The sequence below is a fragment of the Melanotaenia boesemani genome, chromosome 24 (genome assembly GCF_017639745.1).
Source record: "Melanotaenia boesemani isolate fMelBoe1 chromosome 24, fMelBoe1.pri, whole genome shotgun sequence".
NCBI classification, from domain to species: Eukaryota; Metazoa; Chordata; class Actinopteri; order Atheriniformes; family Melanotaeniidae; genus Melanotaenia; species Melanotaenia boesemani.
In genome coordinates, this window is record NC_055705.1 from 22,412,917 (window position 1) to 22,440,014 (window position 27,098).

General features: G+C 38.1%; 1 protein-coding gene across 1 annotated transcript in view; it reads right to left on the reverse strand.

The window, feature by feature from the left end:
- LOC121635662 (ATP-binding cassette sub-family C member 4-like) overlaps positions 1–17,148 on the reverse strand; it is a 31,036-nt gene extending 13,888 nt beyond the window's left edge. The window contains exons 1-15 of the mRNA XM_041978938.1: positions 16,936–17,148; positions 15,554–15,664; positions 12,799–12,919; positions 12,412–12,636; positions 12,253–12,342; positions 10,556–10,719; positions 9,423–9,548; positions 7,331–7,580; positions 5,761–5,868; positions 4,763–4,852; positions 4,489–4,680; positions 2,746–2,840; positions 2,556–2,642; positions 655–751; positions 268–468 (exon numbers count right to left, since the gene is read on the reverse strand). Coding sequence (XP_041834872.1) covers positions 268–468; positions 655–751; positions 2,556–2,642; positions 2,746–2,840; positions 4,489–4,680; positions 4,763–4,852; positions 5,761–5,868; positions 7,331–7,580; positions 9,423–9,548; positions 10,556–10,719; positions 12,253–12,342; positions 12,412–12,636; positions 12,799–12,919; positions 15,554–15,664; positions 16,936–17,009 — 2,031 coding nt within the window. The 5' untranslated portion in view covers positions 17,010–17,148. The remainder of the gene's footprint in view (positions 1–267; positions 469–654; positions 752–2,555; positions 2,643–2,745; positions 2,841–4,488; positions 4,681–4,762; positions 4,853–5,760; positions 5,869–7,330; positions 7,581–9,422; positions 9,549–10,555; positions 10,720–12,252; positions 12,343–12,411; positions 12,637–12,798; positions 12,920–15,553; positions 15,665–16,935) is intronic.
- Between the last annotated feature and the right edge of the window lie 9,950 nt (positions 17,149–27,098).

The following is a 27,098-nucleotide window of genomic DNA, read 5'->3' on the forward strand; positions in this document are numbered from 1 at the left end:
TCATAGTATTAGGAGAAGGCTTTATGTTTTAAGCAAGGCTTAACAGTGTTAAATGGGATGAGTGCAGTTATCTTTTAAGCACCATGACTGAGGCTAAGAGTACGTACAAGGTCACAATAAGCAAATTATTCAAGCAGGACTATTAAGAAGTCAAAAACAAGACCACTTGCTTATATCATAGAATGTGCTGGAGATCAGGTCTTCAGCAGACAGCAGTGACACATAATTAACTCCTAAAATCTGTAGTTAAAAGACTGAACTACCAACCGGCAGGTGGTCTCCATCTTTGATTGACTGGACAGAGGAGGTGTGGGAGAGTGCAGAGTTCTGGGACAGTGTTCTCTTCCTGGTCAGGGTGTCTGGGGGAAGTTGTTGCTGCTCCTCCTCCTCCTCTTTCTTCAGCAAGGAGGTGAAGTCCACTCCAGACTGCTGCAGCTCTGTGTACGTTCCCTTCGCCACCATGTGACCCTAGTACAAACAAACAGAGTTCAGACCCTCTGCACAGCCGCTGCTGTGTTTACAGACCACAGCCATCAACTAAACACCACATCAGCATGTAAACTCAAACTTCATATGCAGGTTAAGATGCAGAGATACTTGAGCAGGACAGAACTTTAAACCGAGTCCAGAGCAAAGACTGGAACAAAAACAAACCTCCTTGAGGACGACGATCTGGTCGGCTGCCTTCAGGTACTGCAGCTGGTGGGTGACGAGGATGCGAGGCTTGTTCTTCAGCAAACCACAAATACATCTGTAACACGGACAAAAAGAAACAGGAAAATCTTGTTGGTAATAAGCAGCAGTTGGAGCAAACTATATATATATATATATATATATATATATATATAAAAAATATAAATCATCATCATAGGAAGATGAGATTCTACCCAGATCTGTCATGTTATACCTCTTTGTACCACTAACTGACAGTTACCACAGTCTACACTAAAAAAAACACCCATATTGCACCCATAAATGTGTTTGAGCTGTAAACAACACAGTATTACTAACTGTGATGAAAATCACATATGTAATGATGAAAATAGTATTTTATCAACAGTGGCTCCTCCCCAGTTGATCTGGGCCCCTTGTTTAGCTTTTTAAAAGCAGCTATCACTAATTTGGGTTTTAAATTGGACAGTGATTTTTAAACTATATCACCAGATTAAATCAAATCAAGTTTGATTCAGTCCTCACAGATTGTGATTCTGAATCCTGCGTCACGCTAATTTCAATTTCTGAAGCTGCGAAGTCGGCTTGATGCAACACCGATCACAAGTTGCCGGAGGTGATGGGGTTGATTTACTCCCCCTCTGGTCAATTATTTTTTTAATCCCCCCAGGAGTGGGGTAAAATTACATTTTGTACCTCTATGCTATGCAATACTCCTGTCAGAAGATGGCGTAAGCTGATAAACAACAGGCTACTGGGTCTGTTTGAAAGGGGGCGACAGTCAGCTAGTTATCCGAAGAAAATGAGACAGTCCGTACAGTTGCTACTGGTGACGTTACAGGGCCATTCATAAGCCTGTTTTTATTTTCATCTAAAAACAAGTTAAAAACAATACCCCACCCGCCCCTCTCTGCTTTCTGTAACAACTCACACACTGCTTATTTTATGTTATAACATCTTATATTACATTATTACATTTATTTTAGTTGGGTTTTATTAGTTTAGTTTATATTACTCACCATTTCTTTTGTGAGACTTTAAACGAGTTTAATTTTAAATTGCTGTGTTATCTATTTTGGTGTGTGAAGGCTTGTTTTATTTTAATATACTTGAATTATTTTTGTCATGTAAAGCACTTTGTGTTGCCTTAAGTGCTTTATGAATAAATCTGATTTGATTTCATTTTAATTAGTCAACCATTTTCTTGTCATTCCTGACGGCTCTTTTAGTTAAAATAAGTCCATGAAGAGTTTAGATTTTATTGTTCCCTTTTCCTTGTCGGAAGGCAACAAGATAGAACTGATAAACTAATAAATGTCTTCTGAATCTTGATTAGGAGTGGAAACATACACCCTGTTTGGTGAAACTCTGCCCGCTTGTGGTGATAATGTTTCCCCACTTTAAAGCTGTTGTTATGCAGCGGTTGTTGGGACTCCTACATCCAACAGGAAAAGTTAAACAGGAAGTTTAAGGTGTGGTGCTTACACTAGACAACGTTGACGGGCTGTTTCTCCTGTCTTAGTTCACATGTAAGCCTTCATCCCGTTTTCATTTAAGAATTTTTTTGTTGTAATCAAATCACAACACCATTAAATGGGCCGCTGCTGACATCCATGACTCCAAGTTTAACAAGGAGTGAGCCCAGCACAAAGCGGAGAGAAAACAATGCAGATTTCCACCCTGCTCGTAACAGGAACCGTCTCCTGCTGGGATCTGACATGGAGGCTTTCCGGTTCGGCTTTGACGCACTCCTCCGGTGGACTGCTGACAACCCTTCAGTGGTTTCCTGTTTTGAATTTACAGAAAGCCGTGTGCTGGGGCAGCTTAAAATTAGTTATATGGAGGGAAAGCAACCACACAGACTGAGTAAGTCGGCCACTCACTGTTCAAAGAGGTGTCTCCCGACCTCAGCGTCCACAGCACTTAAAGGGTCATCCAGGAGGTAGATGTCTGCATCCTCATACACGGCTCTGAACACAAAAACATGCTTTATTTCAGTACTACTGATTTTTGCCTGTTTCACTGGCTTTTCCCTGTAATTAATATGGCTAAAGAAGTAAAACGGACTCCTACCTGGCCAGGTTGACTCTGGCTTTCTGCCCCCCGCTGAGAGTGGCGCCTCGGTCCCCGATCAGAGTCTGGTCGCCGTTTGGGAGCAGCTCCAGGTCCTGCATGTGTGTGAGGTTGTTTTTCACAAGTCAGAGCATAAAAAAAGATAAAATGTTCATTTAATCAGTGTTACTACTCATTAAAACCCCCAAAAAACAGTTGTTTCCCTGTTCGTCCAAAATACGCATTTAATACACGTTTACTTGTATAAATGAGCAGAAAAAATTATTTCCCCCCTGAAATCTAACCTCGTCTCTTATGAGATAAAATAAAATGTGGCTTGTGTGTATGTCTGCGGGTTTTATAAATGAAAGTTATATCTGATGTAGCATTTAGTGTCATCTGGAGATGTGAAGAAAGAGGTGGAACAAGGCTTCTTTTTCAGCATTTATCCACTTTTACTAACACTTCAACATGAAAGAGAGGAGAAATAGCTAGAAAGAAGGAAAACAACTATAAACAAGTAAAAAACAAAAGAGGGAATAAAATAAATTAACAAAGAAAAACAAAAAAGTAATAAAGAGAGAAAGAAAGAAAAAATTAGAAAGAAGGAAAGCAGAAATAAATAAAAATAAAAGAAAATAATAAATTGATAAATAAAAATTTAAGGAAAAAAATAAACAATTTTAGAAATAAGTACAAATAAACAAAAGAATTAAAAATTGAGAAAAAAAGAAAATAGGAGAACAAGTAAAGAAATAAAATGAGAAAGAAATAGAGAAAAACTAAAAAAAATGACAGAAATGAAGAAAGAAAGACAGAAAACTAGAAATAAAACAGAAAAAAAGTAACAAATAAGAAAAAGACAGAAATAAATAGAGAAATAAAAAATAAAAAAGAAAGGATAAGCAAATATTTTTACTAACAGTTACTTATAAACTCATCTCCAGTGACCTCTCTTCATCCTCCTGCTGCTGCTGCTGACTCATTATGTTTCTTTGTAAGACGGATAATGAATATAAAACATGGATCATAAACCAGGTTTATGTCACATATTAAAGAGGAAGGAGGTCAGGCCCAGTCACATATGAACCCAGGCTTTGGTCTTATTATAAAAGTGCTCTGAGTGGTAGAAAAGCACCGTATACGTACTGTCCATTTACCATTTATTAAAACATAAAGACGTGTTTTATTTGGTTCAATCAACTCTGTCACAGGACTCTTCAGTTACTCATTTACACCAGAAACAGTTTAGAGACGACCGGGTTTTATACCAGTCAAGAGACACAAGCTCACAAGCTCCACGTCCTTCAAGCTGGTCTCACATGATGACAGCGAAGTCAGCGATGATAAAGACAGATAACACACAATGGTAATAGAGACAAAACACCCACATTAAAGAGCTAAAAGATGTCACCTCGACTTCATCGTGTGATTCAGGTTAGAGTTTAATCTGGACTACTGTATTTTAATTCAGGTCATGTTTGTAAATGAGAACTAGTTCTCAAACATTTTTTTACCTGGTTAAATAAAGGTTTAAAAAAAAAAAATTCATTTAAATTAGTCTACGTAGTGGACAGTATGCATGAAAGGGCTCAAATAAAAACTAATGATTACATATGTGTAATTTAAAACTCTAACCCCTCTGTTCTTCAGCCTGACGGTCCCATCTCATAACCTAGCCAAAGTGTCAAAGTAAACGAAGTCCAGTTCATTTTACGTCTCTATCTCCAGTTTAATGACTGGATGGATGGAAAGAAATCTCACCCTCTTCAGAGCGCAGGCTCTGATGACTCGCTCATACTTCAGGGGGTCCAGCTCTTTTCCAAAAAGGATGTTGTTACGAATGGTTCCAGGAAACACCCAGGGCTGCTGAGCAGCATAGGTCAGCTGACCTTTGACCTTCAGCACCCCTTTTTCATAAGGAAGCTCTCCCAAGATGGAGCTCAGTAAGGACGACTGGATGGTGATGCAAACAGAATGAGAGGTGTGACATGAGAGGACAGCTGCAGACGGCACAATGAGAGGACGCTTCTCTGACCTTTCCAGCTCCCACCGGTCCGATCACGGCCAGCAGCTGGTTGGCGTTCAGAGCGAAGGAGACGTTGTGTAGAGACGGAGCGTCCAAACTCTGGACGCAAAGTACCCCAAAAAATACAGAAATGGTGCAGAATTAAACATAGAAAATTTTTTCATTTATTCTTTAACACTTTTATTTGTTTTGTATTTATTTATTCATTTTTTCATAACAGTATTTTTATTTATTTCACATTATTTAATGATTTATTGATCTATATATTTGTTCATACACTAACACTTGTATTTTCATAAAATTTTTTTGTACATTTTTTTTTATTTATTACATTTTTTATTTATCAAATAACAGATTTATTGATCAACACTTTTGTCTGTATATTTAATAACATTTTAATTTATCAACATGTATTTAATAATAACATTTATTTATTAACACTTTTACTTATTTATTCATTCATTTATCTCCACTTTATTTATTTGTTAATACTTTTTTCATAATGGTATTTTTTATGTGAAGCTTTTATTTTGTAGTACCTGCTTACTGTATTTTATTAAACTTTTATTTTGTAGTACTACTTTATTTTACCATGTCTCTTTTTATTTTATTACTTCCATTTAAATGAAGGGGCGTGATTATCTGTGTGGGTTTTCACTGCAGTGCAGCATTTAATGAAGCAAGCTGTCCTCCAACCTGACTGACCAATCACAGCAAAGCGTCCCCCCACCAGGCTCCAGTGTCATATCAGGAATCAACTGGGTTCACAGGGTTAGGACAAAGTATTCAGGAAGCACTATGGAGGCTACTGGCTCAGTCAACGCTGTCAAGTGTGTGTGAGTAAGTAAATAAATAAATATGTTGTCAATGAATAAATAAAATATTATTAAATATATAAGTTAACCACTAAAAAATTTACATTTTATTAATTCATGTCCTATTTATTTTCTTGGTATATTTATCCATTTCCTTATTTACTAATGAGTAAAACAGCTGTCCATACTGACCTTGTCCCAGTAGCAGATGAGATCATTCATCTCCACCCCGGTATCCTTCTTCTCTTCCTGAGACAGAGCAGTGCTGGTTTTTCTGATCTCATCCAGCAACAGAAACTCCTTCAACATGCAAATAAAGGTAGAAACAGAAATATGAGAGAAATTTTAGTTCCTTTTGGTCTGATTCACATAATTTAATTACGGGTCAAACACTGAATACAAGGCAATCCTAATTTCTGACCACACTCCCCATTTACTACAATTAGCCCTTCAACATAAATCAGCAGCTGCCAGCTGGTGATTTAAGAACCTGTTGCTGACTTTGTTTTATTAATTTCTACCCAGATAGAATTAGTCTCTATTGATGATAATAGGAGGTCTCAAAGGTGAGACTCTGGGAAGCTCTTAAAGCCTACATCTACAGGTAGATCATTTCTTCCTCCAAGAAGTATCGACATCTGTCCGAGATATCAGACGAAATAACAAACCGCTGGACTTTTACCACCTTTCTGCTGATAAATAAGCTAAACTATTGCTACAGACTAGATTCAGATTATACGAACAAGGTGAGACGTCTGGGCGTTTATTGGCTCATCAGATCCGCCGACCCGCTGCATCAAACGGAGATTCGCTCATGAACAATATAATAAAATCTTTTTGCACAAGCTTCTATATCTCGGACTCTACAGGTGACCATTGATTAGCAGAGGATTTTTTAAGTTCTAACAATAGAAGCAAGCCAAAGGGTCGGTGTTGAGGACTCTTTCTCTCCTGCTGATTTAATGTAGGAAATAAAAAAATTAAAGGCTCCAAAACTCCCGTCCTGGATGGCTTCACTGCTGACTCCTTAAAGTTTCAAATTTATTTCTTCTGTGTTACTTAAAGACTTCAAGGGGGTCTTTACTGCAAAAACTGTGCCTCCTACCTTATATCAGGCATCCATATCAGTAAAATTAAAGGCGGGCAAGCACCGTAAGGAACCAGGATCCTACCAACCCATCAGCCTTTTAAACGTGGACACAAATCATTAGCCAAGATGCTTACTCGACTAGAAAGGGTTCGCCCATCACTCATACAGCCAGATCAGACTGGGTTTTAGGGCTGCAATGATTAGTTGACGTTGTCGACAATAAAAACAGTCGACAACAAATTTAACTGTTATTATAGTAAAAAAAATTAAGTTATTTTAAAAAATTAAATAAAAGAAAAAGCATTTTTAAAGTTTCATAAAGTCTGATATTGTCTTCTCTCTTTCAAAAAAAAATGGCGATTTTAGTTTTACAGAGTTGGGCTTTAAGAGTTTAATGACAAAGGACAGAAACCAGATGCAGCAACTACAGCCTGTTACCTGCTTGCTGAGCCCGGTACAGAAAGCAAGACTCAGTGGGACTACCTGTTTAAATAAAGCTTAAATAAATAAAATGAAAACGCAGTAACTGAAACTTAAGTAGAAAGTTAAACACTGATGTTTGTTTTGGACTTCATGACAGCAGATGAGGACTGCATCTGATCCAGCATTAAATGGCTCTGCAGGCCATGCTGCATGCAGCCTTAGCTTTGAAAACACCAAACATTAAAGCACCTGAATCCTCTGGATGCTGACGCGACTCTCGAACAGCTTCTCTATGGCGCTCGGGAAGAAGAGTGTGACGGTGAGTCGCACGGCAGTGTACAGAGACACCGTGACGAACACACGGCTGGCGGAAATGGTGTTTCCCAGAAGGACGTAGACTGTGAACGTGACGAGGAGGATGATCTTGCTGGCACAGAAGAAAGAGGCCATGTTGAGGCCTCGTAGGTAGGAGCTCTTCATGATCTTGGAGATCTCCTTCCTAGAACAAACAAAATAGAGAGTTTTGAGGACTTTATCAGGACACCTACAGGAGGAATGCGTCTAGTGAGCCTTAAAGACAAAGTGAAGGGATAAATTTCCAAAAGTTTTCCCAAAAGGAAACTGGTCCACAAAGATTTAATTAACACTTTTAATTATAATCCAGTGTTTATGTCTGTTATTAAAGATAAGTGACAACAAAAAATAACATCGTATTCAAGACAGAGGAGAAATACTGCTGATAACTGTCATAACTTCTGTTGAAAGAGCAGGTTTTTTTTAAATTAACCAGTAAAACCAGTTCTGATAAAAATTTACCACATACATTTTCTTGGATATTACAGCCACGTTCGGTGAAGGAAGAAACAGTCCTCACTAGCAAGAAAAAATCCGCCCAACAACTCCTTTCCTATTCGTGGAAAAACGCACCACATCGACCAATAAGAACATTATATGATGATGTCATATATTTCATACTGTTGTTATAACACAAGCAGCTCCCAGGCTGGGTTCAGGGATCAGAACCTTCAGTTTTTAGAACCCTTTCTGTGGAACCAGCTCCCTTTGTTCCTGTCTTTTCCATCTCCAACTAGTCCAAGCAGATGGCCATCCTTCCTGGTCCTGGTTCTGACGGAGGTTTTCCTTCTTGGTCCTGGTTCCGATGGAGACATTCCTACCTGGTCCTGGTTCCGATGGAGACTTTCCAACCTGGTCCTGGTTCCGATGAAGGTTTTCCTTCCTGGTTCTGGTTCCGATGGAGACTTTCCAACCTGGTCCTGGTTCTGATGAAGGTTTTCCTTCCTGGTCCTGGTTCCGATGATGATTTTCATTCCTGGTCCTGGTTCCGATGGAGGTTTATATTCCTGGTCCTTGTTCCGATGGAGGTTTTTCTTCCTGGTCCTGGTTCCGATGGGGGTTTTTCTTCCTGGTCCTGGTTCTGATGGAGGTTTTTCTTCCTGGTCCTGGTTCTGACGAAGGTTTTCCTTCGTGGTCCTGGTTCCTATGGAGGTTTATATTCCTGGTCCTTGTTCCAATGATGATTTTCATTCCTGGTCCTGGTTCTGACTGAGGTTTTCCTTCTTGGTCCTGGTTCCTATGGAGGTTTATATTCCTGGTCCTAGTTCCTGTGGAGGTTTATATTCCTGGTCCTGGTTCCGATGATGATTTTCATTCCTGGTCCTGGTTCTAATGGAGTTTTATATTCCTGGTCCTGGTTCCGATGGAGGTTTATATTCCTGGTCCTAGTTCCAATGGAGGTTTATATTCCAGATCCTGGTTCCGATACAGGTTTATATTCCTGGTCCTGGTTCCCATGGAGGGTTATATTCCAGGTCCTGGTTCCGATGGAGGTTTTCCTTCCTGGTCCTGGTTTCCTCGTGCAGTTCAGTCTTTTCTGTCGCTAAGCCAATGTTTTCCAGCAACATGGAGTCGGGAGTTTAACAGTCCAGTTTTCGAAGACGGGCTTTGCTGCTACTCCAGTTTAACTAATTTAACTAGTGATAGTTAATGAAAGACACTCCGTCCAGAGCAGCCTTTCCATGTTATTTCAGATTAATGTTGTTTTCAAACAAGTATTTACATTCTTTTTATCCAGGGAGGTCCAACATGCTGCGTGCCTTTCCAGCCACATTAAAAGCTTTTAAAACCGATGTGGTTTTGGTCTGAAACTTAGTCGTTTCCTGTTCCTGCAGAGCTTGGCAACAGTTTACATGAACACACTCCAACAAACAGCAAACAAAATGTTTGAGTTGAGAATTTTATAGCTTGTCCTGGTTTCCAGATCCACCAGGAATTCTCTATAATATTCCTGATCTAGTGGAGATAAATGCTTCCATGTTGTTACCTTCTGACTTCGGAGACCAGAGCAGAGAAGGGCTTCTCCCAGGCGTACATCTTGATGATCCGAATCCCAGACACCACTTCATTCATTGTCCGGATTCGGCTGTCTGTGAGAGCAGCTGTCTTACTCCTGGAAAAACAACAAACAAACAAAAAGCAAGTAGGAAAACAGGAATTTACAAGCTGTTATATCTCCTTTTCTTTAATTGTTCTTCTCCTTTGTTTCTCTCTGTAATTCATTATAAATAAAGAAGTTATTAATTTTATTGTAATGGATTCATAAGAAGAGCCGTTTATTTCAAAGTAAAATAAAAAATAAATACATTCCTGATAAATTAATAAGATGTATATTGTTCAATAGTTAACTTATTTAGTTTATAACATTCAATTATATACACAAATAAGTAATAATTACCATTTCGTATTTTTAATGTTTTTTAATGATTTTTTAAATAAACAAAAAAACAATTAAAATATTAAAATTTTTAAATGACATAAGTGTCATTAAATAAATAAGTTAACCATTAAAAATCCACATTTTATTCTTTATTTTGTATTGAATGTTTTTTTTTATAGTAATAATAATAATAATAATATTTTATAACCTTACATTTATGGAATACTAATTAATTTCAGTATGTATTTTTTTGTGAATTAAATGTTTCTCTGTATATTAATGCTAATGGATACTCAAAAAACTCAAAAAGAAATTTGATAAAACATTTAATGTAAAGCACAGAATAATATATTTAGAAATATAAAATTAAAACGACAAAATATCATGTACAATATTTAAAGAAATATTAGAAAATATTTGATAAAATCTCCTTAAATTATATAAATAAATTCTTCTTTTGTTTTCCTACATCCAATATAATTTATATTAATTGTGTAATAAATATATATATATTTTTGTATTAGAAGGTCGTGTAAATCTGTTTTAGTTTGCTGTCTTGTATTTTGTTGCACATCCTGTAATCGATGTTCCTGATGGATTAAATTAAACAAAACAAAACATCTGTGGATTTTCCCAACGAGCAGCTGAGGCTTCTCCTGGCTCAGGATAGAAAATCAAACACTGTGGGGAGCAAAGGTTTCAGCCTCACTGCACCTGGTGTCGCTGTGTGTGTGTTTTACCTGAACTTCGAAAAGAGCCTCCCAAACATTGTCTGGGTGGGCATCAGGAACATGAGGACCACCATTCCTGCCAAGCAGGAAGGACCGATTTCTGCCCACAGCAGCCCCACGACAGCAGCGGCCTGAAGGGGCCCCACCCACAGGAAGTGGAGGAAGATGGTCACCTATTGAAAGAAGTGACTGTGAGTTAAAGATGCCATCATCATGAGTCACACAGCTGTTTGAATCAGAGGAGAAAACATTTAACACACAGCCTGTCTGCACTCGGAGAATTTGCTGTAATTACATCCCGCTGCTGGGAATCAAACTCTCTCCAGAAAGTCAGCTTTTCACAGCGAGCCCTGCCCCGCTGATTAAAACAAAACCCACATTCCTGAGAGACAAACCAGATTTGCTGCTCAAGGTGAAATAAAGCCGAAGCCTCACGCTGGGAAAGAGACCTGCCAGAGTTTTTCAAGGACTACAGTCAGGACAGACCAGGCGGGAAGGAGAAAACGTACTCCCCACGGGCTAGCTGCAACTGGAACAAGCTCAAATACATTTTTCATTTCTTACAGTCACCTTATTGATTTTAACCTTTTCTTTGTTGGTTTGCTTTAAAAATATTATCGTAGGTTTAATTTTTTCACATGCTATTCATGAGTTCCTGTAAATTTCTGTGTCTTGCACAGAGAGTCTTAATGACTAACCTTTTACCCCTTGTCAGATTATGAGGATAAGGTAAAATAAGATATTTATTATTTATTACTAACAGAACTTTGTAGAAATAACACACAGATCAACAGTGACCAACCCTTTTCTCATCTCATCGTTCTCTCAAGTCTTGGCTTTCAGGAGAAAAAATATTGTTATTGAAACAAACACACAACATAAACTATTTCCATGTTTCCACTTTTTCCTCATTTCCAGTTATTCCTGCTACAATTTACCTGCTATCCTCACTAAACCAACTCCAGCTCAGCTGCTTTGTGGCGCCACCGTGCATCAGAAACGTCTTCTTGGCTTTATTCCAGCCATAGAGGAGCATTATTTTTCTTCTTTTCACACACACATAGAACTTTCTGCTCACTGGTTGATCTTTGGCTGCTCCTGATTGGACGTTACCGTCAATCTAAGCTCTCTGATTGGTGGAAAGTCTGACAGGAAGTGGCTTCATCATCATGTCCAGGTCTAAATAGAGGTCTCTTAGCAACATAGTAGTGATGGTGATGTTTTTATGATGAAATGTGATAAATAATGCTGTTATCATGGATCATTGTGGATTTACCAGATAGAGTCTCTGAATAAAACTACATTTAGTGGCTGGATTGTAAACCTCCTGGATGTATATATTTGTATGTATATGTATGTGAGTCACTGAGCAGAGGAAATGAAATCTGATTGTTTGGTGGTTTCACTTCAGTTATCCCACAGTGAACAAAGGATCAGAACATTATAGCTCCTAAACCCAGGCCTGAAAAAAGGTCAGATCTGAAACTATCAGCCAAGATGTGAACATGGTTTACATAATCTGAGGACCAACAACAGTCTGGGCTGTGTTCCTATAACTAAGATCGCCTCCTTGCCTGTTTCTACCTCAGCATAATATTACTGTAAAAATGTCCATGTACATCCCAGACCTCTCACATGTTTCTCCCCCCTTTGACCTGAAAACAGCCCTTTCGGCTTTTCTTTGCTTAAAATAAAATTTCTCGTACTTCATCGAACTTGTTGACGTCGTTGGACAGCAGGTTGACGATCTGGCCTGTGGTGGTCTTTCCCATGGCTGAGCTGCTCAGACTCAGAGCCTGAAAAACAGAAGAGTCATCAGGGAGGCACAAGAGGTACAAAATGAGCTCCGTTTTCCTCATACTGACCTTCTTATAGATCATGTGACACATGGCCACCCTAATCTTCATGCCTGCCCTCTGAACGTGGTAGAAGTAGAGGTGATGGACCACTGCCAGGCAGATGGTGCACATGGACATTCCGGCTGCGTATCCGAGCGTCTCATAGAAAGCTTTATCATCATTTGGATCATAATTCTCAAAGTACTGAATTATTTTCCCCAAAAAAACCGGCTGGACCACTTTAATGACCTCCTAGTAAGCCGAGAGGGCGATTAGAGTTAGCATCATGATGAAATAAAAACATTACAGCATGCTCAGAAGAAGATCAAGCAAATAAAAAAAACAAGTTTTAGCTGCATAAACTGGACTGAACTGATTTCATTTCTGACTTTTGTTCACAGACACAACTCTGACCTCAAATAAAGTAAAGAGTCCCAGCAGCGAGTACGACTTCCAGTAGCAGCGGATGATGGATTTTGTGAGGCTCGGCTTCTGCAGCTCTTTGGAAGCCTTCAGGGACTCGTGATCCCAGTATCTGTTGCAGAAAGGTAGCACGTTAGCTTAGCGTTAGCTTGTATTTATATTAGGAGTTAAACCTTGCATGTGAGGCAGCAATTAATTTAATTGTATATTCAAAGAGGCTTCTTTGGCACCTGATGGTAAAATTTACTGCAAGTCATAGCAGGCAGAGGCTAAGTTTAGACATATCCACGGCAACCAGGGCGATAGCTGTCGACAGTCACCAAGCCTGGAGGGAAAGTTTTTGTTTGCTCGTGTTTCATATTAAAAATGACAAATCAGACGGGCCACATTCGCATGGCGGGTCTCAGATTATTGTGTGATCACGGTGAAATATATGTATGTATATGTTTTATTCTAATAAACAGAACTATTTTTTTCAGATTTGGTGATTTTTTTGTATTTTTTTGTGTCCAATATATTAACAAAGTTGGTTAAAGTGAAAAAGATAATTATCAGATCAAATGAGTGAGGCTGTTACGATTTAAAGGATACAAAACACGTGTATAGTGAACCTTTATTTTATATAAAAGTATTTAGAAACAGACAAAATAGGGTCCAACAAGCGTTTAAGTTTGTTGGAAGTGAAGCAGCTTGTTAAATGAGACAGAAATCCCTGAAACAATGACGTAAACAGCCGTGCTGCTCATGTTGGAAACATGTGGTTTTACTCATGTGAGAAAAAGGGAACTTATAAACTCAGAAGTTGGACTTTTTCCATTTTAGCTAAACAAAGCAGACTACAAGCAAACTGCTGGAATCTTGGAGGCTTATAAAAACCTAAACTAAGACTCCTACATGTCGGTTTTGTTTACATGTTAACTGAATCCATGAAGCAGGAAAAATACTTCATCTCTCTGAACCACAACAGGTAATGGAATCTGGAGGAGAATGAAATGGAGGAACCATCATGTTCACACTGGTTAAACTGGCTCCAACAACGAGGAAAAATAGTACCTGACAAAGCTACTGAATGAAATAAATGCCAGTCATGCTTTAATCAGATGAAAGCAGCCTGTCCTCTGAACCCTTTTTAAAGGTGAAAGGTGTGTTAAGTTGTCCGTGTTGCACAACTGCAGCAGCTTGCAGGCGTCTGCAGAGCTGAGAGAAAAAGGTGCAAAGTCAGTATGACTTGAGATTTTATGACGGAGGTTCGTGGATGTTTTCCAAGAAAATCTCACAAAGTTCAATGGAAAAAAAATATCTAAAGATCTTTTTTCTATCTAAAGTTAGCTTGCCATGTCATCTTGTTGTGAGGTTTCCATTTATTTCAAGAAAATAATTTGATAAATAAATAAACTAAAATTGAACTAAATACATTACTTAAGCTACAATAAAATATAAATAAATAATAAAATCTTTGAAACAGTGAAATTATGATGGATTATAGTTAAAATATGTCCATATATCGTTTCATCGCTTCCACCGAACTCCTTCATCCACACTGCCGCCATGATTCATCTATGGAGGAATAAACGTCTCGTCTGTGTCCACGCTGCACGTCTGGTGGTGGGCGTGGCCAAAGTGCAGCTGACTGACAGATTACGCTCAGAATAGAAAGAAATGTTGTGCATTTTTAATGTCGGACAATCAGCCCCTGAACATTTTCGTCTCGAAATCTCACAAACGTCTCGTCATGTTATAGTCTTCAGAGAGCCGTTTTTAGCTCGTCACCGTCTCGTTATCGTCATGGAAAAAAGGTTCGTCATCCAAATAAATTCGTCATCGTTAAAGAAAACCACACTGCTTTGGTGATGTTTCAGGATCTTTCAAGAAAATGAATAAGTAAGTATGTAAATAAATGAGTCTTTAAAACAATAATCTAAAAAGGTATTTTTTCCTATTTTTTAAAATAAAATACATATTTAAAACTATAATTTAAAGCTTGTTGTTTCTCTCTTTCTCTGTAAATTAAATTCTTCTCCAGTATAATCTCCACGAACTTTTTTCTGTTTCAGTTCATATTTCCAAAAATCAAAACAGAAGAAAAATGTGAGAAATATCAAAGGTTTGAATCTGTTTTGTGTAACCTCAGTATGTTCTCCCGTGTCCATGTCTTTCGTGGAACCAGTGAAAGCAGACGTATCCGACATGCTCTTTTATGTGCTGAGCGATCTCGTCGTTGCTAGCAAAGCCACTAAAACTAACGGTGGCTTCATCTGATGCCAACTTTTCAGGATCTTCATTTTTCATTACATCACTTTGAACAGAAACTCCCTTTTATCCCTTCAAGGTGAAAGGCTACCATACAAAGTCAAATGTAAGATCCTTGTTATGATTATAAAACATCAAATCTGATCTGTGATGAATCAGAACTAAACAAATGAGGCTGGAAATGTGAGCATAGTCTGTGTCACTGTACTAATAAATATATCTAGTCTTATCATGGGAATTTAATATCGCATGGCTGGTGGTTTTCTGGTCAACACAACACCATAGAGTCTCGTTTCTAGAACTCAAAGAAACGCTGATAAAACTTCGCTTAAACAAAGTCTGAGACGTGTTAAGTTGTGCAAACTATAGAAACTTTGGACTCCCTGGTTCACTTGTTTGAATTTCTAAAATCCAATCGAATGCATGTTAAATAAGAATTCTGGGCAATAGTATGATGCAAATGTGGTTTGTAATAACATTTTAAAGACGTCTCTACCTCTGCAGGTCCTGCCCCAGGTTTGCCGACCTGTCTTCTGTGAGTACTTCGTACATGTCATCTTCTTCCAGCCTGCGTTTGTACCCGATACGGAACAAAGGATTGAGCCACCTGAAGAAGAAAAATTAACAGTGAAGAAGGATGTGAAAGCACTGATTCATGTCATTTAGCAGACCATCAGTTCTACTCATCATTCGCAAAAGTTTAAACCATAAAGGCTCCTCAGAGGCGTGGAGCTAATTGTAATTATGAAGTGAGAAATGTGTGGTAAACCACTGATTTAAGAGCTGATGTGATCAAGACAACGAAGGGCTGTCAGAAAATAAGGCCCAGGGCAAAAACATGTAAAAAAAGAGTTAAAAATTAAAATAAAAAAAAAAGCCCACCAACTGTCCATTGAGTGCAAAGAAAATGTTTTCATATCTTTGTAATCTTCACCCATTAGTTGTCAGTTTGTCCCTTTGAGGAATAAACATAAGAAAAGCATAAGATACCATCTTTAAAGGTTTGTTTTTGAGCTTTTCTCTTCCATAAATGATCTCAGATTTATTTGTTGCTCCTGCTTATAAACCTAAACCATCTAGTTCAGTCAGGAACAACTAAAACAGTACCACACTGATAATTCAGTATTACAATGACACATTACTGAGGATTAAGCTAATAATACAATCCCCCCTAGTTCCCTGTTCTTGTATACCATTTTATTTTTTAATACTTTTTCCACCCCTGATCTTCTTGTAGTCTGTTATTATCTCATTACTGGTGCTTTGTCATCGTTTAAATCTCTTTCTAGCTGTTTGAAGTTTCTGTGTGGTTGTTAAGTCGTTTAAACTAAACCCCACTGGTGTTATTGATAATATAGAACTTGTTTACATATATCAGACGGAGCGTGGGGAATTCACGTGTAACTAAGAACGCTGCTAAAGGACGTCTCGTGTTTGTTTATGCAAAGTCACAGGGACCTAACACCTAGCTACCAACCTGTACTACATCCAACTCTGCTAAATCCTTAAATAAAAAGGTTTATCAAGCCTTAAACGTAATGTTATATATGTAAATTGAAGACGTTCCGGCAAATGCCTGTGTACACATGCCAAACAAAGTGAAACTGACACAGAAAAAGTTTTTAACTCATACCTTTCCCTAAAACTTGTTAACATTTTACTCTAAAATTACTTTGCTACAGTCGTTATTAAATGATTTAACTAATAACACTTCCGGTTCTGTTAGTTTTAATTCTTTCTTTCCTCCTGACTAACTTACACAACCTTGAAATAAAGTATTTTAGAAGTGAATAAACACACTACTTTAGCTAACTTGACTATTTTTCAAATCCCCCGCTAAGCTAGCAGCGCGTGCCACTGGGTTTTCGTTTTACTTACCAGAAAAATACCTTCGACACGATGTTCGCCGTCGCTGCCGGGTTAGTTTTGGCATCTTTGCGGACTTCTTCCATGTTAGCCGGGACCTCACACAGTAGCTTCCCCTCCTGACTTTCTCCACCCGCTAACAGCTGCTGCTCCCGGCTATGTGGCGTAACTTTGTAGTGTCCACATGTTACAAAAGGAGTCTCCTCCAAGGTGCGTTACGTAATACAGTACACAAGAGCTAGCAATAGGGATATAAAAAAACAAAAGAGGTACATTGAGGCCCCGCCTACCATCAAATCTGATTGGCTGGTGCGTCTTTGACGCTACGTTATTGGCTGAGACTCAAAATAATGAGAGAAACTGTAGAATTTTCATTTTCATTCTCATTTGAAACGTGTGTGCAACGTTTTAGCAGAATTGGTCATAATTTCTTCCGCTGTCCTTCCTTTTGCTTTTATTTTCTTTTTTTGCCTTTATGTTCAAATAAACGCTTTAATCAAATAAAAATAAAATAAGATTTAAGTTTCAATGTATTTATTTGAAGAAGGTAAATGAACATTAGTTATATATAAAAGATTAATGTGGACAAAGAGAATCTATTTGCAGTTCTTAGGCCACTTTATTAGGTACAACTGCTCACTTTGCATAAATGATCATTTATCAAAACCAGTCACATTTTTCTGTCGTTCCTTTTTAAAAATACCATAGAGTTGTCAGGCATAACCACTAAAACAGTAACACACTGATAATTCAGCAGTAAAAATGATTTTTAAAAGTTAACACAAATGGCAGCAGCTCATTGCATCTAGTCATGTAGACATGGTCAAGGTGACTTTCTGAAGTTCAAACTGAGCATCAGAATGAGTCAGAGTAGGACTTTACTGTTAAGTGAGTTTGCACATACAAGGAATTTTCATCCAAATGACATTCTGATGTCACTGCTGTAGATCCTGGTGGTGTGGATCAGTGAGTCAATGTCCTGCTCACTCTTAGTGTCCAGCTTGATGTTGTCCATGTAGAGGAGGTGACTGATGGTGGCCCCATTCCTGAGTCAGTAGTCATAGCCAGTCTTGTTGATTAACGGGCTGAGGGGTCCAATGCAGAACAGCAGTGGGGACAGAGCATCTCCTTGGTATATGCCACATTTGATGGAGACTTGTGCAACTGGCTCGAAGTTGGTCTCCAGGATGGTCTGCCACAGCCTCATTGAGTTTACAATGAAGGCTCTATCAGTGTTGTTGATCTTGTACAGCTTCAGGAATTCCAGGATCCATGTTTGTGGAATTGAGTCATAGACTTTCTGGTAATCAATCCAGTCTGTCTGTCAGTCTCGGGGACCAGGTCTATCAACCAGCAGCTGGTGTTTGGCTCCTCTGGTACCTTTACCAATGCCTTTCTGTGTGTCTGTTATGTACTGATCCGTGTGCCCACTTATCTATGATGCCTGACAGGAGCTTCCATGCTGTGGAGACAGGATATCGGCTGATCGTTGGATGGGACTGTTCCCATCTGGGGATCTTTCAGTATCAGGACTGTCCGTGGTTTGGTCAGCCATTCAGGGTGGGTCCCATTCCCCAGCAGCTGATTCATTTTTGCCGCTCATGGTGTGAAGTTAGCATCTTTAACCAGTAGGCATGAATCGTGTCCGGGCCAGGTGTTGTCCAGTTCTTCATAACTGTTCTTTTTTTGGATGTCTGCCTCTGTGATGGTTTCTGGACTTTGTTCAGGGAGGGTGCTGTGGTCCACTTATAGTTCTTTTAACCACTGTGCTTCACTGTTATGTGATCCCTCCTTCTCCCATGTGTTTTTCCAGTATTGTTCAGTCTCCAGCCTTGGTGGGTTAGCGTGTGCGGTATTACCCTGCACTGGGAGTGGCTGGGTTAGCTGGGTTAGTGGAGAACAGCTGGTTTATTTTCCTGGCCTCTATTTCTCTTGTGTATCTCGTCAGTCGGGCAGCCAAAGTTTGGAGTCTTTGTTTGGCAGTTTCCAGAGCCTCAGGTATGGACATCTGGCTGTACCTCTTGAGTACTCCTTTTGTGGTTGTACCCTTCTGGAGTTCTGACAGTTGACTAACCTCCTTCGAGTTACCTTGATTTTGGCTGTTTATATTGATGTTATGTTGGCCAAGCATCTCCAGGATCACTGTTGCTGTACTGTTTATACACTCAATGGTTTCAGTGATGGTCAGCTAGAAGACTGGTGGTACTTCCCTCATTCTTGCTAGCTGGTGTCGGGGTTGACAAGGGTATATATATATATATATATATATATATATATATATATATATATATATATATATATATTATTTTTTTTTTCTTCGCTTAGATTAAAGGCTCTTTCCCTTTCTGTGAACATTTTCTGAATTATGACATAAAAAGTCAAAATGATGATTTTCAAAGTCATAATTATAAAATAAATTTTCATAATTATGAAAAAAATTAAAGTAGTTCTGAAGAAAAAAGGGGTCTAACCCAGTAATGGATGGTGAGTTTATATATGAAATAGGTGTGTTTAAAGTCCTTAGAAAAGTGGGAAATGTCACAACTCATCATCTGCAGTTTTAACAGGTAGGTTTACTGACTGTCCTTTGCTGTAAACTTAGAATTACTTCTCAGTAAAAAATCCATTTCCTCTTATCTGACTATCTTTATTTTACACACATAAATTAAAGTCTTAGTCATGATAAGGGTGAAAATGTGTCACACTTTGTGAGAAGTAGACAATATGAGATAATAATATAAGAGATAATATGAGAGGCCCAGGTGTTTTTAATCATAACTTTCCATGGAAAATGAGCCACCTTCTGTTTACCTTCCCATACAAAGACACAGACATGAACTACAAACAAAGATATCCTATTAATAAACATCAGGCTGCCCTGAATCTTTACATGCATTTCCTGCAGTGACATTAAAACAAAACACTTCTCACGCTTCTTTCCTTTTTGCAGTTTTCATGGAAAAGTTAAAAGAAAATCTCTCACGTGCAACCAAACTAATCTACCTACAACATCAGTGCTGGCACACCTCGCACCATCTCCTCCTGTTGATGTTTAGCTAGCACTGACTGGGAGAAATGCCAAAGGAGATTATTTCAAGTATCTAAAGTGAACCTGCGAACACTCATCTGCAGGAGATCAACTCTCCTTTCCCATGCTGTCCCTGCTGTATAATATGCCTGCTTTATTCCTAACTATCTACAACTTCTTCCATTACATTTCTGAAGCTTAAATCCTGCAAGTTTTATTATTTTGGCTCCGGTAAGGTGAATCTGCGGGGTAGGGGTATTAAAGGACAGAGCAGGACGTGCAAAAAGTGCCTAACAAGAAATATTCAGCAAGTATGGAAGTTTATTCACGCAACTTGTAAATTAAAAAATTTGACAAAGAATCTCAAATCATGAGAATTAAATTCATAATTATAAGATTTTAAGGTATAATTATAGATAAAAATGCATTATTATAAGAAAGTCAGAATTATTAAATAAAACTCATTGTGACATATTTATGACTTTTTATCTAATAATTATGACTTTATGAATTTTGAGATTTAAAAGTCATTATAATAAGATTAAAATATCGTAACTGTTGATGAACGTCATAATTATGAGATAAAAATCATTATTATGAGATAAAAATGCATATTATAAGATAGAACGGCAAAGTTATGCATTAAAATCCTTATTTAGATAAAGTTATGAGATAAAAGTCATTATGATGAGAAATTTATGACTTTGTTATTTTATAATTATGACATTTCATTTAATAATTATGACTTATTATGTAATAATAATGACATTTTATGAATTATTAGATAAAAAAAAGTCATTAGGAGATTAAAAAGTCACAATTGTCTCATAATTATGACTTTAAATCTCATAACTATTAGATAACTTTTTTGTAATCTTTCAAAGCAGAGATGGGAAATCCAACTCTTAAAAGATTCGGCTCTCACATGGCTCTAAGTTGATATCAGTCAGAGCTTCTATTTAAACCTAATTCAGCAATAATGTTGATCAATTTGTATGTTGGAAAGAATTTTTCTAACGTTGTTTTTTTTTCATGAAAGCCTTACTTTGATTTATTTTTGTTTATAAAAAATACAGAATAGTTCTGCTGATTTGTCACCGTTTATCTGTCCACTCAACAGGTGAACCAGCGTTATGTCTACACATAAACACAACTTTGCGAACTTTGAGTCATTTTTACCAGCAGTTGTAAAGAAATATTATTTGTTCCCACAGTTTCTTTTACCAAAAATAACACAGTCTGACAAACAGAAAATAGCACTATAGCAGTAGCATGTCGCGGGACTCTGGACTCCATGGTTTGCTCTTCTATTTCTTCCCTTTCCTAACATGTTGTGTTTTGTGTGTGTGTGTGTTTTCTCTGACAGGTTCCCATTCGTCTACTCATCACACCAGCAGTGTATGTACCACAGGCCTTCCTTCATTCAACACCAGATTGTTGAACTACCAACACGTTGTGTCTCGTCTTGTGTAATTTTGGAAAATCTTGTCTTGCTTGTGTTTCCAGGTCTAGTATAGACATTGTCCTTTCAGAGAATCTTTTTTAAGCCTTTTTGATCTCCAAAACTGTTGGATATACCTCACCTCCCGCCCGGTCTTGAGCCACACCTGCATCCACAGCCTCTAAGTCACCCCGAGGAACCAAAGATTATCTTTCTGCCCGCTCGCGGTTCCTACCAGTTCACAAGACGGTTTTATTCATTCAATAAAACCTTTTTGTTCCTCAGCTGTAGATCCCTGTCTGCTCTTTGGGTCCACAATCTTGCCCGTGATTCTTGATTAAGGTGATTCTTAAGACCTATTAGCTAAAAATGTGGCCTATTTCAGCAGGGCCGGCCCAAGCCTTCACGTGGCCCCAAGCAGAATTTGCTTCGGGAGCCCCCCCATACCACCTCAATCTCACACAAACATGACTGTGTAAACTTTTACATTTTTTTGGGTGGGTTCATTCTTGTTTGGTTTTCAGCCACTTTTTAAAATTTGCTGTAAATGTTTTAAAATTTGTTTTGGCTTTTAACTCATTTGGCACGATATTCCAGATATGAGCTCCTTTCATGAAAAAGTCCAAATGTGGTTCAGCGGTACAGTTGTTATCGGGTTCCTGGCAACTCTGCTGCTTTTCAGGACTTGTTCTCGCGGCTCTTGTGTACGGCTGACGCTGGTGAAATGTGCTCTCACACTCGAGCGTATTCAAACATTTTGTGTTAGTTTCTCTTCCAAGTTTATCACATGAATTCAGTGGGAAGCTCCAGATATCAGGAAACATGTAATCACAAACCGACCAATCACAGAGGAGTACTTCTGTGTAACTGCACTGTAAGCAGGGGTGCACGTCAGGTCTGGAAGAGGTGCACATCAACCCTCCGTGGATCCTACGCCGCCGACACCGTAACCGACCTCACGCAGACGTTGCACGAGTATAAATCTAGATCTAGAATGTGTGTGGTACAACAGCAGCAGACCAGATACATCTAGAGAACAAACAAGTTACAAAACAAGTTAACCTGTTAAATGACGAGTTTTTAAAATTTGGAACAGAGGTGCAAAAGTCAGAGAAACGTAATTTTCCCACAACAAAATAGCTTAACTTAACAAAACAGTTGCCAACTTTTCCTTGACTTCTTAAGATAGTTAACCTCAACGATTCTACTTACTCTGTTGCATGAATAACTGTGCATGACTGTACCGCAACGGCAGCGGGAACTGATTTAATTTTGTGGTGGTGGTGGGATGGCGGCTACAAACAGCCGCTTACTTCACTGGGTGAGCAGTGGAAAAAGTGGAGGCCAAAGGGAGAAGAGTCAGGACTTAAAAAACTATCTACAACATATGACCAGGATCTAAAATCCAGCAAAGACCTGAACCAGGACCTGAGAGATGCATCCCGACCATCTACTGTTGGCCAAAGCTTCATTAGAAATGGTCTCCATGGAAACGTGGCTGTCAAAGGGCATTTGTAAGGAAGGGAAACAGAGAGAAAAGGCTAAGGTATGTCACATGATACACGGTTTAGACTGAAGATCAGTGGAAACAGGTCTGATGGAGGGATGGATCTTCCCCATAACCCGGACCTTAACGGGTCTGATAGGGGGACAGATCCTTCCCAGAACCCGGACCTTAACGGGTCGGATGGAGGGTCGAATCCTTCCCAGAACCCGGACCTTAACGGGTCGGATGGAGGGTCGAATCCTTCCCAGAACCCGGACTTTAACGGGTCTGATAGGGGAACAGATCCTCCCCAGAACCCGAACTTTAACGGGTCTGATAGGGGGACAGATCCTTCCCAGAACCCAGACCTTAACGGGTCTGATGAAGGGACGGATGGATCCCCAGAACCTGGATCATCTGGACAGAGAGGGAAATAAGTAAAAAGAAGTAGAAACAATGAAACAAACCTAAAAAACCATTCCTAATGACTCCATTTTCTTTGTTTGCAGTGATGTTTGCACACACACACACACACACACACACACACACACACACACACACACACACACACATACACACACACATACACATTACTTTTTTTATTACTCAGTTTATTGATGTATTTTTAAGATATATTGAAATACTTCAGTTCCTATGTAAAAGTAAAGATATAAACTATCTTAATTTTGGAATTTTTTTGGAATTTTACAAATTCTTTCCCGCCAGTATTTTTCTGGCACTCCACTTGCCAAAATATCACAGTTTTTAAATTTTATTTTATTTTTTTTACAGTGCATTTCAGTTCATCAATGCACCTATTTTCCATTTTCCTGGCTTTACATAAAGACACAGGAGGTGGCTGAAACGTTTGCAACATTAGAGAAACTAAAGATTGTCATAACTGCTGGGTTTCTGCATGTCTGCAGTTCAGAAGTAATAGATAGTCCATTTACCAAAAATAGACCCAGGCTGAAGCAAGCCTCTGGAGAAAACCACGGGGAGCAGAAGAAAATGGAACATGATTATCAGACAGAAATTTAGATCAAATTGAACATGTGCTGATATAAGGAACATGACTCAGTATTTATTTATTTTTAATTTAATTTATTTTTTAAATTTAATAATGTAATATGTAATTTTAATTTTTATTTTCAATGTTTTCAATTTTCAGTGTTGTTGCGCAGCCACAGTAATATATGCTCTATGCCAGAAAGAAGCGATGAACACCAATTAATTCAAATAAATGAGACACTTTTCTTATTTGTTATTTAATAAATTTATTTTAGTTATTTGCATTTAATCAGTCTCATTTATTTTATCATCTATCATTTATTTAAATTTATTTAAATAAATTAAATATTTAAATAATTACTGTAAGATCTAACTTATATGCACAAACAAAATAATATCATCCATTTTATTATCTATCATTTATTTAAATTTATTAAAATAAATTAAATATTTAAATAATTACTTTAAGATATAACTTATATGCACAAACAAAATAATATATATATGTGTGTGTGCATAACATATTAAAGTCAATGTCCACTCATTTCTCATCAAACGAGGTTTAAATCAAATTTTAATTAATGTTTAATGGCAGCTAATGTCCTTTTTTATTATTAAAATGGATCCTCCAGCTGATGGAAAAGTAAAGCTTGTCATGCAGATAACAACCTGTTCCTGCTGCTCTCCTTTTATTAGCCCCTTTCAAGGATTAGCAGAGGGGACCTTCTCACATATCCCAGCAACAGCAGTCATGGAAACCCAGCACTGAGGCTTCAACCACCAGGAGGTTTCCTAACAATGCTCAGAGCTTCTTCCCTCTTCTCATTTAGCGACAGTAAAACACCTGGGCATGGTTTTTCTGGAATGCCTCTGATGGGAAAACTGCACCCGTCCCCGTTTTACAACCCCACACACTGTAGAGGGATCGCTTTTAAACAGAACACCTGCAGGACTCTGACATTTTTCTGGTAATGATGCGACCCAGATAAAAACCTTTTCCTCTAAAAACACGTTAGATCCAATCTTTCCTTGGAACTGCTCTGCAATAAAAGCAGAGCAGGATAACAGGCACCTGGATCGCTGCACCTCTGCACCCAGAGGGTTGATGATGTTGGCTTTTCTTCAGCTGTAAACACGTTTTATTCTTGCTTGAAAATTAGCTTTTTGCATGTTCTCTCGTCACGCTTCTTCACCCCCTTAACTCCCAATCCCGCTCAAAGTTCAACCGTACTGTTACAAAACAATTACAGTGTGTGACACCAGGGCTGACAGATGAGTAACAGCCTAGCCCAGACAGAGATATGCAAAAGTTTGACACCCCTGTTCAAAATTAAACAAGTGACAACTTCATTTCTGAGGGACAAAAAGTTAAATATGATTAAACTCTTGACTCTAATTACCACCAAGAGTCTCTCAGGTCAGTTACACAGATTCTTACGGCAGAAATCTTGGAGATCCTTCAGTCAACATCTGTGAAGTGTTTTCCTGAGATCATGCTGGTAAACTCCAAACATCGGGTTTGGTGCGGATTTTGAGGCGTTCTGATTTATAAATCACCTTCTGTTCATTCTCAAACTTTTTCTTACAGATGTTGTGAAATCTGAAAGTGAAATCTTCTTTAGGCCAAAGGCAGCAACTCAAGGCCAAAACCATTATACATCCACTGCCATGCTTAACACTTGTAGGGGGGTTCTGCACTTGAAATCCTGCACCATGTTTTCATGTTTTATCTGAATGTGACATAGTAACCTTACAAAGTCAGATGACATGTTTAGACCTGCTCAGATGTCCACCTGGAACTTTTGTGTTGAAGACATGACATGGAGGATTTCTGGTCATGGTTCAAAATGCAACAAGCAATTTTATTTCCATTAAATCTGATTTGATATGATATTTGATATGATTAAGTATAGATTAATTAATTATAGATATTTATGTAACACATTTTTTTCTTGAATATTAATAACTGTTGGTTATGTAACCAGGTGGTAACATGACCGTTAGAGTCAGATATCTGGGAGGAATCAGATTATTGTAATAATCTGATATTTGCGCCTCTGAAATACAAAACTAAAGATTGTTTACTACATTTACTGGCCCATTATCGGATTTATTTTGTGTATGGTGAGGTGAAAAGGAAATATTAGTCATGAATCAGTATCGGATATGTCTGCACTTCCATTTAATCCTGAAAAGACACGGCTGTCTTCTTTTAGCCTTTCGCTGCTCCGTGGGCTCTTATCGTGTTATTATCAGAGTTCTGTGCAGCTGTTTTAGCTGCTGATTGTTGAATAATCAATAAAAAATGACACAACCGCCTTTCTTGAACCTTTGTGGCTCCTAAAAGCTAATATTTAGTTTAAATTTTACATGGTTCCTAACAAATTTAATTCACTAATCTGGTTTAAATATTGAAAATGTTGACATTTTTAACTCAATCGTTTTTAGAGTTTCCAGTAACAGAAATTTAGACTTCTGTAAATGAAGAACAAGAAAAAAATAAATGAATGAAATAGTAAAGCACAGCCATACTTCCAAAACTACACATTTAGTGAAGTAAAATTCTGCAGGATTTTAATTGAATACTTCTGATATTGAATATTTTTTTATCATTCAAAATATGTGATAAATCCCATTTTGTCTGATTTAATCCTAATAAGGCTGACTGATTGATGAATACCCGAAATGAAATGATGAGAAAATGCACAAATTATTAGTCCTTCCCACCACTTGATGGAGCTGTAACGCTGTAAAATGAAAACAGATTTGTAGTAAAGTTGTTATTACTATCTGGACACATTTAGGACATTTAAACATAATGAAAATACTTCAGGTACAGCTTGATAAAGTTAAGAATATACACATTTAATTCTTCATCCTTGCTGTCCACTAAATATTCTATATCACTCTTGTCTTTTACATTTAAGATATTTTCATTTAAGTCTTCCCTCTCCTGCAGACCCTTTACATGCCATGTGTAGTCCCTCCACCATTACTCCCAATCAAAATGTGCAGCAAAAGGCCGTGCATCATTTAACAATACATATTTGAAACTATTGATTTTCAGGCTGTAAAGTAGAAGCAAAATTCTACAGAACTGCCAGAGCTGACGCACCTGCCTCGTACTGACCCTCCCACCTTCTCTCTGTCTATCCCGAGGGAAAAATGTATTTCCTATCACAATCCAAACCTCCAATCCAGAGCAAAAA